The sequence below is a fragment of the Sarcophilus harrisii genome, chromosome 4, assembly GCF_902635505.1.
Source record: "Sarcophilus harrisii chromosome 4, mSarHar1.11, whole genome shotgun sequence".
Classification (NCBI taxonomy): domain Eukaryota; kingdom Metazoa; phylum Chordata; class Mammalia; order Dasyuromorphia; family Dasyuridae; genus Sarcophilus; species Sarcophilus harrisii.
In genome coordinates this window covers 118,185,090-118,198,580 of record NC_045429.1, presented here as the reverse complement: position 1 = coordinate 118,198,580, position 13,491 = coordinate 118,185,090, and the positions used below count along the sequence as shown (strand labels likewise).

General features: G+C 33.9%; 1 protein-coding gene across 4 annotated transcripts in view; it reads left to right on the top strand.

Annotated features, from left to right (window-relative positions):
- Nucleotides 1-11,210, top strand: part of FAM120B (family with sequence similarity 120B) — a 117,737-nt gene extending 106,527 nt beyond the window's left edge. For all 4 annotated transcript variants that reach the window (XM_012549495.3, XM_031937448.1, XM_031937449.1 and 1 more), the window contains 2 exons: nt 2,757-2,817; nt 9,416-11,210. In XM_012549495.3, coding sequence (XP_012404949.1) covers nt 2,757-2,817; nt 9,416-9,428 — 74 coding nt within the window. In that variant the 3' untranslated portion in view covers nt 9,429-11,210. The remainder of the gene's footprint in view (nt 1-2,756; nt 2,818-9,415) is intronic.
- The last annotated feature ends 2,281 nt before the right edge of the window (nt 11,211-13,491 follow it).

Below are 13,491 nucleotides of genomic sequence, written 5' to 3'. Positions count from 1 at the left end.
CTATTGAATTCACTCTGATTCACTGATCATTGTTGGAGGGTGTTTTAAAAAATATTTAAAGAGTGCTGCAGAAATTTAATTCAAATAATCAACAAAGTGTTCTGTTTTTTACTTCTAGAAATTTAAGAAAGAATTGAAAAGTTGAACTCTTGGAGAAAGGAAGGAAAGAAAAGGAAAGGAAAAGTGTCATTGAATAATCTCCCTCTCATTCTTAACTCCTGAAAATTTTGTTGTATTTTCAGAAGATTATTTTTTACCCATCAGTTATATGAGTCTTTGCCTTCCCTAAGTCTTGCAACATCATATTACAAGTTTGATTTTTTAAAATGTCAAGAGGGATAACTGAATTCTGAGAAACATTTGTCAGATCTGGACTTCAGTGCCAATAGGGCTTAGGTGCTTTGGCTGTCGGCAGGAGGGAGGCAAGTGTTGTCTAAGGTGCTCCTCTTGTTGCTTAGGAACAATAAAACATGAATGACCTCAGGAGCTAGCATCCAAGGACTTGGCTGAAATATAACAGTAATGCTTTGAATTTTGAAGAAATCTGCTTTTACCATGTTGGTAGAAGAGTAACAATCTTAACACAAAAGAATATCCCTGGGATAGTAGTGCAGATTAAAGTACAAGGCTGGAATATATAGCATTTTTTGAGATCTTCAAAGTTGAAAGCAAAAATTAAGTTATAAAATATTAGGTTAGTATAGTTCCAAAGAGTTTAGAAATACAGAGATATCTATAAACTTTGTATTAGGAATGGCAGAGAACATTCTATTTATATTTTCACACTGGTTATAAAGATAAAAATTCATTTTTCCTATATTTGCTTTCTCAGTTCAGGTAACTTGTATGAAAATATTTTACCAGGATTGAGCAATTAATATTTTGTTTGAGATATTTTCTTCTCTATTTTGAGCTTTTGTGAGGAAAGTCTTTTTTGAAAACTAGTTATACAAGATCATTTTCTGTTTAATTTGTCCACCTCATTTCTCCTGTATCTTCTTTCTCAGCAACGTTTCATAGAATTCACAGTGGAAAGCAGCACCAGATTCTAGGCTAATATCTATATTCCTAGAGCCGTGTTAGAAGTGGAATTTGTTTGTGCCAACAAAAGAACTAGCCTGTCCTCCAAAATCAACATTGTGGGGTAAAAATAGTTCCCCTTTGATGGCCAGTCCTCCAAGGCTCTGAATTTTCTCATCCCTTTATTGGTAAGGGTTAAGCCTGCTCTCTTTGGCTGGGTAGGAGGAATTAAACATGAAAATCACAGGCCATGGATGGTCTTTCCTGGCCAAGGGGACCATTCCTGTGTAAATGGTGGCTATCTTCCATTGTTAAGCAAGGCCTGGCAAAAAACTTTCTCCCTGTAAACAATGGTAACCACTGAGGTGTGAACTCCATCATCCCCATTAACCTCTGGGAGGTGTTAAACATCAAAGCCTACTTAGAACTTTTTAAATGCTAACGGGTGGTCAAAGAACAAAACTACAGCTGAAGTGAGAAATGCTTAACCTTTTCCCTGCTGTTAGATACCTTTTCATTGGCCAGCTGGTGATAAATGATCTGTAAGATCCCACACATGGTAACTACCAATTCACCAATCTTCCTGTGGATTTTCATGTCTCTATTAATACTTTAGAACGTAGAAGGGACATGCAGGCATGTTTATAGATCTTGATTAGCCATGGTAATAGGGGATTGATATAGTATAACTGAAATTAGTAAATCACTTGGAAACTGTATTAAGCCTTTTTTATTATTATTATTATCGAATTCTGTATCTTAATAACCTTTTGCCAGAGATGCTAACAAGTAGCATTTAGCTGGATTTAAGTTTCCCTTCTCCAGTACAACCCCTCATGGAGGTGTGATCTAACAGTGAGATCAACCAAAAGATTGTAACCCAGGAAGAGAGTATGTTGGCTCACTACCTCCTGAATTAATATGTGCCCTTTAAGACTTGCTTATATATTAAATTTTAACTTTCATTAAATCCCTCCCCTTATATATCACCTTGTGTTATAGAAGTTGACCCCTGGTTTTCAAAGTTCTTTGTAAGCTCTACTAAAATGGAAATCCTTTGACTATAGGTCCCTTGACTATAGAGCTGTGTATCTACTACGAAATGGATTATTAGCATAACCAGGCTTGGAGAAAATCATTAGAAAGTCACTGGGTTTTTTTTTAAAGTTCACCTTTTTTGTAAATCCACATCATGGTGTACTTTGTAGATACACCAGAATTCTCCTCCAAATGCTCCCTATCAAGAAAGTAAAAGGTGATTGAATTATAGGAATGGAAAGAAGGAATACTGTAGGGACTGTGGAAAGCCAAACATTATTTTTCCCCAGTTGGCAAAATTTCTACCTGAAAGCCATCTGCATCTAAATTTTCAGTTCCAAAAGTCATTGGCAGCAATAAATGTCTAGATATAATGCAGATGGTTGGGATTGGTGTTAACAGGAACAATTTTGTCTGCTTCCCAAAGGGAAAAGCTTCAGCTCTACTGTTTCTACCAATAGTTCTACCTCTCTTAATTAATTGCCTCCCACTTTATAGAACATAGGATAATGGGAGGATGGGAAGAAGAGGAGAGAATAATAACAGGGACAGGTGGCAACAACTGAAAGGAGAATAAAGTACTGCTCTCCAGATACATGTTTTTGGTAAATATTCAGTTATGTGCTATTTTTCCTAATTGAATTATTTTGAGTGTTGAATTATAAGGTATGGGTTTTATTTTTATGTATATCTCTTAGGTAGAGGATATAGGTCAGAAGATCAAAGTCAGAAGAAAAGAAGATTCCAGTACACTCCCAGGTAAATGAACATCCATCTACTTTCAGACTGTTAAAATAAATTTTTAAGTATTACTCTAGGCCAAAATGAAATGCTCGCTTAAAGTCTGGGACTCATTTTCCTCATATATAAAATGAGGGATCTCTAAGGTCGTTTTCATCTTAACTTTATAATTTTATAACTTTTTTGTTTCATTTTTTAGAGCAAAGCCTTACAGGCATTTAAGTATCATGATTTAACAACATGTGCAAGTATAAATTGGGTAATGATTTTGATTTTACTCCAAAGAAAAAGCTAGTTGGGATGTGAGGTCAGAGTCAAAAAGTCTCTGACCTTATCAGTCACTTCAGAATAAAAATGAAAATAATTTGTTCTTTATCATTTGCAGGTTTAATGAGTCAATATTTGTTAATTGCTTTGAGATCTTTAAATGAAAGAGCTAGGCAGATATCTAGTAGTGATATTTGTTTTAGTATTTTCTTTTTTCCTTCCTAGGATTTTTGTTGACTATATGATAAACTATGTTACATGGGATTTATATAAGGCCTGGGTAAATTTTAAATATTCTTCCTTCAACTTATTTATAGTATTAATTTTAAATTGTTTCACACAGGCTTCAACAATACTATATATTAAAATCTTGACAAAAAGTTGAAGTAACTTAAGGAGCAGTAATATCACTAGGACAGTATATAATCACTTTACCACTGAAACCTGCCAGCCAATAATTATAATAGTAACATTGCCACAAACCTTCAGAGGAAAGAGAGAAATCTGATATAATTTCACTTAGTGAGAATGGGTCAGTAAGTTAATTAAACCTGTATCATTTACTCCCTTGTGGGATTTAATTATATAGAAAAAAGAAGCCTAGGTTAACTGCAAATTATAAATTAACCTGTAGTATTGACAGCCCTTTAGCATATATTTCTTTGAAAATATGTAAGCTAGATCTCTTTAGAAAGGAAATAGATATTATTCACTATATGATGCTACTTAGAATTTTTATTTATTTTTAATATTTAGTATTCCCTGGTGTTTTTGCATGGGACAAACATGTTTTGTTTAGAGCTTTAAAAAGTATGAATCAGCAAGTCTCAGAAAAGCATTCTTAAATTCAGTGACTAATTCTAGTAAAAGAGTTTTGAATTGTAAGTTTGTTATTACCATGGTGTTAAAAAAAAAAAAAAAAAAAAAAGATGTAAAAGCAATTTTCTACCAATAAACTACCAGATTTTCTACCAATAAACTACCAGATTTTCTAATCTGGTAGTTTAGAACAATAAAATCCACATTACATTACATACTAGCTTCCACTATGTTTTCAACTTTGTCATTGTACCAGTCTGTTACTGCTTATAAATTAATTCAAAACAGTGCTTTTGCAGCCATTAATAAATTAAATTAATTAAATAAACATTTAACTATGAAACCATGGGGAAGTCACTTAATTTTCAGTGCCTCGGATCACTCTTAGAGTGCACTGCAGGTAGTTGTCCGCTTATCTGCATTGATGAAGAGACTTTACACACTGGCAGTTTCCTATCCTAATGTAGTTGGACCCTCCCTACTGCCCCCCTCTCCCAAAAAAATAGGAGTACTTCACAAATACTAGGACTAGAATAAAGGTTAAACAAAAAAAATTATCTGGTTTTCTCCATCTAAGAATTGATTGCTATGAAATATTTACTCTGAGTCATCCCCGCTGGGACTTAATTTTTTGGGTTTTTTTGTTGCTCATTTTATTTTTTTTATACACCAAGAATGGATGGTATGGTGGTGTTATTGAGTGAGAAACACAAGCAAAAATAGAAGTTTATTTCTGTGATGTCGGGCATGGAGTATTTCAGATTGGCAAAGATTTGCTAAAGAAGCTGTTGAGACATAGTAGTAGAGATCCTAATTTATAAAACTATTAGAAAATAAAAACGATGTAGCAGGAAAAAGAACAGCAACCTACTCTGCACCTTCACCACCCACTCCACACATACACATCCATACTTCCTCCAAATAGATCTAGAAAACGTTCCAGACAGAATCTTAATTGGAAAATCCAAGAAAAACATCAGAGTGAGTTATTTTCCTAGCCCAAATCCAAATTGATTAAGTCTCTGGACCCTAGGAACAAGGCCTAGCCTGGAGTGTGTCACATGGAGCATTCCAGAGCAGAAATAGGTTCTCTATGCAACAGAACAAGAAGAGGTCTCATATTCAGCCTGGAGAGGCCTCAATATATGTAAAATATAAGAATAGATACCAATTATTGCTTATTACCCAGTCCCAATTACCCCTTATTACCCAGGGCAGACTTAAGAGAAGACCTGGACTAAGGGTGCTGTTCCAGAATAAGAGTGGTTATTAAGGCCTGTGCCTTAGGCTGTGTATCCATCAAGGAGCATTCAGAAACAAATTGAGAAATAAGCAACATCTTATGTGGCTATGAGCTCAAGAACAGAATGAAGTCTCACTTCCAGCTTCTAGATTACTCCGAAGGTTGCAGAAAAATAATCAAGGCAAGAATCCCAGATCCAAGGGAAGCCTAGTACTGTTCTTATCACTGAACCAACAGAGCATTCCGGCTGGCTGATAATAACTGAATTCAGCAGTCATCTGCTGGAACTCCAACCAACCGCAAACCTACAGGCCTTTTGCTAGGTTCAAACCTAAGCCGTGAACAGGACAAGGAACTTGTAAAGTTCAGATGGGGGAAAAGGGGGCAAAGAAGGCAGCAATCAGACTTTGCCCTGGATGAGACCAGTTTGGGAACACCGAAAGCTTGAGAGTCCCCAACCTGAGATATCTTTGATATACTGGCACAACACAATACTCAGTATCCCAAGAAAGCAGTGAATAGATCAGCCCAGACATCCCCACCAAAAGTATGCAGAGTCCGGTCCTAAGGCCAAGTCTGAAATTAGGAATTAGGCTAAAAGAACAAGCAAAAAAAAAAAATTACCATAAAAACATATTATGGTAACAAGAGCATTCAGGATGACTCCAAAATAAAAATATCTACAAGCAAGATCTCATTGTAAAATATAGCTTGGGCAAAAGTTCAGTCAGAATTCATGGAAGAAATGATTTTTTGACCTTCATGGTGAGTGAATAGAATCAGAAAAAATAAGAAGAAGATCATAAAGAAGATCAACATTGAAAAACTTAATTCTGATCAAAACAACAACTATAAGAGATCTATGATGAAATATGTTACCCACTCCTCACAAAGCAATCATAAGCTTAAGTTGCAGGAAGAAGTAAAGATTTTCAGCCATTGCCACTGTGTGGATTTGTTTGACCATGCCTTTTTGTTACAAGGAAAAATGCCTGTTTTGATTGGTGGTAGATTTTAGAAGGAAGAATGAGAATAGAAGAGAGATTAAGACTAATAAGTGATGCCCACAAAAGGTACTATCCTTTTTAAACTTTTTTAATGCACTGAAAAAAAGTTGAAAAAGAAGCATAGACTAGTAATACAACTTTAAGAGGAACACATTGCTAGGAAAGAATCTTAGCAACAGATTTCTCTGATTAAGGCTGCATTTCTCAACTGTGTAGGAACTGAGCCAAATTTGTAAGAATAAGAGCCATTCCCCAATATAAATGATAGGAAAAAGCAGTGTTCAGAGAAGAATCAAAATTATCAAATTATATGAAAAATGCTCTAAATCACTAAAATCTAGAGAAATGTAAATTACAACTCTAAAGTACCACCTCACACCCATTCAATTGGCTAATAGGACAGTAAAGGAAACTGATAAAACTATTGTGAACTAGTCCAGCCATTCCTGAAAGCAATTGGAACTATACCCAAAAAGCTATTTATTGTGCATATCCTTTGACACAACAATATTGCTACTAGGTCTATACTCCAAAGAGAAGGAAAAGAACATATAAAAGATTTGGAATCTGAGAGTATGATCATCAGTAAGGTAATAGCTAAAACAAGTTATGGTTATAAATTAATGGAATACAATTATGCTACAAGAAATAATGAAGGAAAAGTATTCAGAAAAATCTATAAGAAGATATATGAACTTATACAAAATAAAGTGAGCAGAACCAGAACAATTTATACATTAACAGAAATATTGTAAAGATAATAAACTGAGAAAGATTTAGTAACTCTGATCAACATAATGCCAAAATTCTCATGATGAATATGCTATCCACCCCCAGATAGAGAACTGATGGTCCCAAAGCACAGATTGAGGCATGGTTTTGATGTGGGGTTTTTCCCCCTCTTTCTTTTTTTGGTGATGGCTAATGTAGAAATTTGTTTTACATGATTTCATATTTGTAATGGATTTTGTATTTCTTGCCTTCTCAGTGGGTGGGAAAGAAAGAATCTGAAACTAAAAATAAAATAAATTTGAATTTAAAAAGAAAGTAGTTTGTTGAATTTATTATAGGCTTTAAAAAGAAAACAACCATGGAATGGAGGTTCATGCTTTTATATGTAATACTTTAGTATATGGAAATATTCATAAGATTTTTTTGCATTCATTAAGTTTAGAATTTTTAAAGATAATAATCTTTTATCCTTTTCATTGAAAACATTTCAGAGTCACAATATTAAATCCAAAAAGGTCTAAACAGCAAGGGAAGGAAGAAGTAGAATATTGATTTAAAAAATAAGAATAACAATAAGTATAATAATAATACAGGCCTAAAAGTGAGATGACCAGATAGATAATTTCAGCTCTACCTTTCATGAGTTTTGTGAACTTGGTTAAGTCAAATTAACTTCTCAGGGTCTGTTTCCCGGGTAAATTGAGGAAATAAGATAAATTGTGAGGGAAAATGATTTCTAAGGTTCCCTCAGCTCTAATATGCACATAGTTTTCTGAGTTGATTGGCAGTTTGAAAGACTCAAAGTTTTTGTCCTTCAGCTTTGACTTACAAAGAAATGTTCCTTATCCTTAAAGAAAAGAAGTTCCCTTCCAGTTGTTTTTAGCTTTAAAAATAAACCCATTTGTGTTTCTGCATTTAATAAACACAAGTATGTATAGCTTCAGGCTTCAGCTTATATTCAAATCCCATCTTTCATTTCTAAAACAGTATATTCCCCAGATATTCTAATACTTTTGTATTTCCAAAGTATGAAATATCCTGATTATATACTTCCTGTAGTTTTTTAAGAATATTTGCATATCTAATTACTTTCATATGGGTCATATAAATCCTATGGAAATCATAAGTTTTAGAACTTGGTCATTTTCCCTTACATTTCTGATCAGTCTCTTATAAATGTCTCAGTTGCCTACATTCTTGTTTACTGTAAATTTGAAATTTCCAATACTTCCATAAATATATTTGTTGGAATTTCCATTTATATGTTGTTGATGTAGATTTACTATTTTATGCTCTTGAAAAATGTCATCATATTAATTTCTTTGAATTTTAATCATAGTTTCTGAGCGCTATGTTGTAAATAATATTGTGTAGTCACTTAACACATAACTGTTGTAATTTCTCCACAATTCAAGGGCTTCATGCTCTTTATTAAATGGTTAGGAAAGTAGGTATTCTCATTATTCAGAGAGAGAGAGCATGGGACAGTAGAAAAAGCATTGGATTCGGAGTCTCTAAAGCATAAGCTCTTGCTCTAGCTTTGCATTTACCTTGATTTGTGATCTCCTTGAGCAGCTCACTAATCTCAGAGATAAGGATGTTGGACATAATCTCTGAGGTACCTTCCGACTTTTAATTTTTCAGTTATTCAAATGGTTTGTGATTTCATCAGTGTATTTCTCCCATCAGGGTATATCCCATGATGGTACAGATTGCAATCCTTACATGTCTACACATCCTGGTGACCCTTGGTCATGTCTTCTCATAAGTACACCATTGCAAAACCACCTGATATCACCAAGAGACTACTGTATCTCTCTATTAGGTATCCCTCTCTCTCACCCATCTGGAACAAGCCCATCTCCTTTTTTCAAGCCTTCATTCCTTTGGTGACATTCTTTTCACTTCTTTTACTTCAAAATTCCTTATTTATGTATTATAATCTGCTCATGCCCACCATATATATGCTTCTCTTAAGATCCTCAATGTGTAGAACTAATTGGGTTATCATGTTATACCACATATTTGAAAAATTTCAAATGGGATTAAAATATACTTTCCACTAAAATTATGCTGAATATAAGATGATATTTCCTTTGGTAAATTAAAAGGTACTCGGATTCATTGCATAACTTTGAAAGAATGTTCAGAACCTGATCAACATAGTGACTTTTTTTAAAAGAATAAATTGTATGTAACAGATTCGCAAGTTCATATACAATCCTCTTTTTCTTTGTATATTGCAGTATTCATATTTATTGATCATCATCAAAGTTCATGATAAAAAGACAATTTAATTTTTAAAAGGATCATTAAAAATATGAAGATGAAGTCACTTAACCCACTCTGTCCATCTGCCTCTCCTTCCCTTCCCCCTCAACTTCAATTTCCTTCTTTACAAAATGGTTCTTATTATAAGCACTTAAACTGTCTGACCTCTTGGCTGTCAAGTTTTGACCATCTTCCTCAACACACACACACACTTTCACATTAATTCTTTGGTTTATTGTAAGTATATCTTACTTCATATCGATTGTTTATGTTCTAGGTGGCCCAGATGATACTGCGATGCTGCTGAGATGGAGCAGAGACTTTTTACAGATGAAGAAAACATTTTAAAATTTGAAAACTGATTGAAGAGAAATATACCTATTTAATTCTGTCTTTAAACCAAATCAAAAAATATACATAGTTAGGAAAGATAGTGTTCTTAGAAATATCATTATATTTTGTGTAGTGTCTTCTCTATTCTAATTTCTTGGCCATTGCTGTTAAGTAAAAGTGCACAAAAATAACTTCTTTTTTTTTTCAGCAAGATGTAACAAAAATTGAAAAGAAGTTGCTAATTTATATATTGGATATGGAGTGAGATTTCAATGTAAATTTCACATTAAAAGCTTCTTTCCTCCTGTGTCATTTTTGTATAATGAAACATCTGAAGAGATTTGAGTTTAACCACTGCTTCCTTTGTAGTGCTAGAGCAAAAATATAATTCCAAATGTTCCTTACCACCTTTAGAAGTTTATAATAATATGGATATGATCTGTGATTTACAACCAAATATGACTTAGTAAGTTCTGGGGAACTGCTTGAAGTGACTGAGGTAAAGTGACTTTCCTAGAATCACTAGCTACTAAGTGCCAGAGCCAGAATTTAAAACCTGGATCCTAGTCAAATCTTCTCCACTACACTATGTTGCTGAGAAGAGTCTGAAAACAATAATAGAAATTTATCTGGAAAATATGTGAACTAAAAACTTGAGTGAAAAGTGAGATTAGTAAAGAATTATTTGTAAGTGTGATACTGAAATCATCTGTCAATCATGCCTACTACATGCCCAGAATTGTACTATATATCACAGGAGATAGAGTTAAAGTATGAGACATGGCTTCTGCCCTCAGGAAGCATACAGTTTGATTGAAGAAGGGAAGGAATCTAATACTAATAAAACAACAATTAGGGTGAATATATATAATTAAGTACTATGTTATTTGGAATTTATTTTAAGTATCAATAGGAATTCCAAGAAGGAAGGATCATTGTAAATTGGAGTAGTGATGGAAAGTATTCTCATATAAGGAAAAAATTTTCACTTTTTATGGAGATGTTTTCTCTTTGAGGCAACTGCTTATTACCAGAGGAACTTCCTTTTTGAAGGAAAAATTAAAAGGAATGAAAAGGAATGGGAGGAAAAAAAATAAGGATAACAGGGGGAAAAAAAGAAAGAGGGAGAGAGAAAAAAAAGAAATCTGTAATATATCGGGTATTCCCTGGTAACATCTATGTTGAAAGCTACCTCCCATTGGCCTAGAAATTATATCTTTACATGACTAAGGACTTTTAAAATTATATTCCCATATAAATACAATTAAAAATAAATAACCTTTGTAATTTACCTGTGAATACTCCATGCAAATTGTATATTTTTTAATCAGGCTGCAATAAGATCTTTCCTGCTACTTCAGTTCTTAAGCAACCCTACATAGGATCATAGATTTAGAAATAAAGAGGTATTTAAAAGGCCATTGTATTCTATATTACAGGTGACAAATGACAGTATTATTTTTTGTCTGATACTTTTGTTTCATTAATCTCAATAATTTTTTTTTTTTACAAAGTAACTGCAAGAAAACCTTTTTAAAGTACTGAGAAATACAGATAAAAGGGTTCTTTACTTTGACAGAACCTATGATAATCCTAACTAATGATAAAATATACTATGTCTCTCTATAGAGAGTGATGCCAGAAATGATTGTCATTCCGTTTTATTTAATTATTTGTTGTATGTCAGGAAATTATTTGTGTAAAAACAGTCATCAATAAAACTTCTTTCAAATAATGTATTATCAAAACTTCTTATCCTTCCTGAGATGACTTCCCTATGGAATTTTAGTCTACAAACCCCTCCTATCCACCCTTTCTCTGATAACCTTTGAAAATTTTCCAAAATTTTGTGTTTTACTATGCCCAACTTTCCATTCAATTATTAAGGTGAAATGACCACATCTCTACAAAGTGCCAATCATTTCCATCCTAGAAACAACAGTCCTTCATTTTGGAGGTTGGGGAGATCAGGGCTAGAAGAGCAGTTTTCCCTCCTTAGTTCTCCACCTTTTGAAGGATGAAAAAATCATTAAGTGGAATTTTTAAAAATATCTGCTGCTCTATTTTGTGAAGAAAAATCTAAAACATATCTAAATCTTTGAAATATCTCTGTTTACTACTGTATCATCCTTCCATGCCAGGATTCTGATTTCTTATCTTTGATCTGGTTCTTTCCCCCATGCTGATTCACTCTTCTAGTTACTAAATTTCTTCAAATGAATATAAGTTCTTAATATAGAATATTGCTCCCCACCTTTTGCTAAATTCAATTATTTAGTGCTGTCACAACTCTCAGTGTCAGAGCTTTGGGACAAATTCCCAGTTTCCCTAACCTAGTTATGTATTAGACTCTGTTATGATAGTTAAGACTCTGTATCCAGAGCACTTGCAGGGTTTTAATAACATAGAAACAACTGTTTTTAACAGCAGCCTCAGTTGCATAATAATAGTAGCTGGCATTCATATAGAGTTTTAAGTAGTTGATGTGTATCTCAATTGATCATCTCAATGATCCTAAAAGGCAGGTGCTATTATTATCCCCATTTTACAGATAAAGAAACTGAGGCAAACAGCATAATGGTTACACAACTAGTAAGTGTCTGAGGCCAAATTTGAATTTGAGTTTTCCCTACTCCAAGTCTACAATTCTATCTAATGCAACACCGTGCTGATTTGGATTTTTTTATCTAAAACCCTTTTATGACCAGACACAATGAATCCTATTTGCACCAATTATACCTATAAAGCCAAATGGTTATTCTTGTATTTGACTCTCTAGTTCGCCTACTTTCTGTTTTATTGCTGGCTCCCTTGGGTTTTATATTCAATAAATTATATCTCTACCCTCTTGTTAGATTGTTTAAAAAAAAAAAGTTACCCATGTATTGGTCAACCTGCCATCTGGGGGAGGGGGTGGAGGGAAGGAGGGGAAAAATTGGAACAAAAGGTTTTACAACTGTCGATGCTGTAAAATTACCCATGCATATAACTTGTAAGTAAAAAGATATAATTTTAAAAAAATTTTTAAGTTAGCATTAAGGATAAATACAAACACACTTTTCTTCTTCCATTTCAAGGTAAATACATTTTTGAGAGATTTTCAAGACTCTAGCAGATACATATTTCCCAGTCCTTGTTAGGTGTTCCCCTTCCCAATCAGGAGCTCATCCTTCATATATTTTATTCCATGGTCCCTCCCACTACATTCTTAGCTGATCACTTTTCAAATATTACTTGAGTTTCTGAAGCCTTTGCCTTCTATCAATAGATACCAGTAGTTAAGATAGCAACTGTATTCTTAGGGTCTTTAGTTCCTTATACAATTCAATAAGCATGTATTAAGCACTTGCTTTGTGCCAGGCACTGTGCTAAACCCTGAAGGTACAAAGGCCTAAAAAACCCTCTAATTCTTGCTCTTGAATGTATTGTAATGATTTTATCATGAAAGTATCTAGGTACATACAACTTACATAACAGAGTATTTAAAAGTGCTTACAGGGGAAAACCTCAGCAACTGGGGGAACCAGAAAGAAGGTTGGACTTGAGAAATTTTGAAGGAATCTAAGAAAACTAAGAAGCAAAGGTGACAGGGCAAAGTTTTGTGGGCTTGGGGGGAGGGGGAGAGAAGAGGAGATGGAATGTTGTATCTGACGGATATCAAATAAACCCCAAAATGTTATCAGAACTATAGAGCTCATGCTGGTGAGGTTAGATGTGAGAAGATCAAAAACGTAAGAAGGAACCAGGTTATAAACCGTTTTAAATCTCAGTATGTTTGGTCCTTAAAGTAATTGGAAGACACTGGAGCTCCTCAAGCAGATGAATGTGGACAATCAATCCTTGGAAAGCTGAACAGCATAAGGATTGGAGTGGGAATAGGAATACTAGTTCAAAGATTATTGCAGTAATCCAGGTCAGGGAAGATGAAGGCTTGTACTAAAGTTATGACTGTATGAATGGAGGGTGGGATGGGGGAAAGGAATATAGATGACACAAAAGTAGAAAGGACAAGACTTAGCA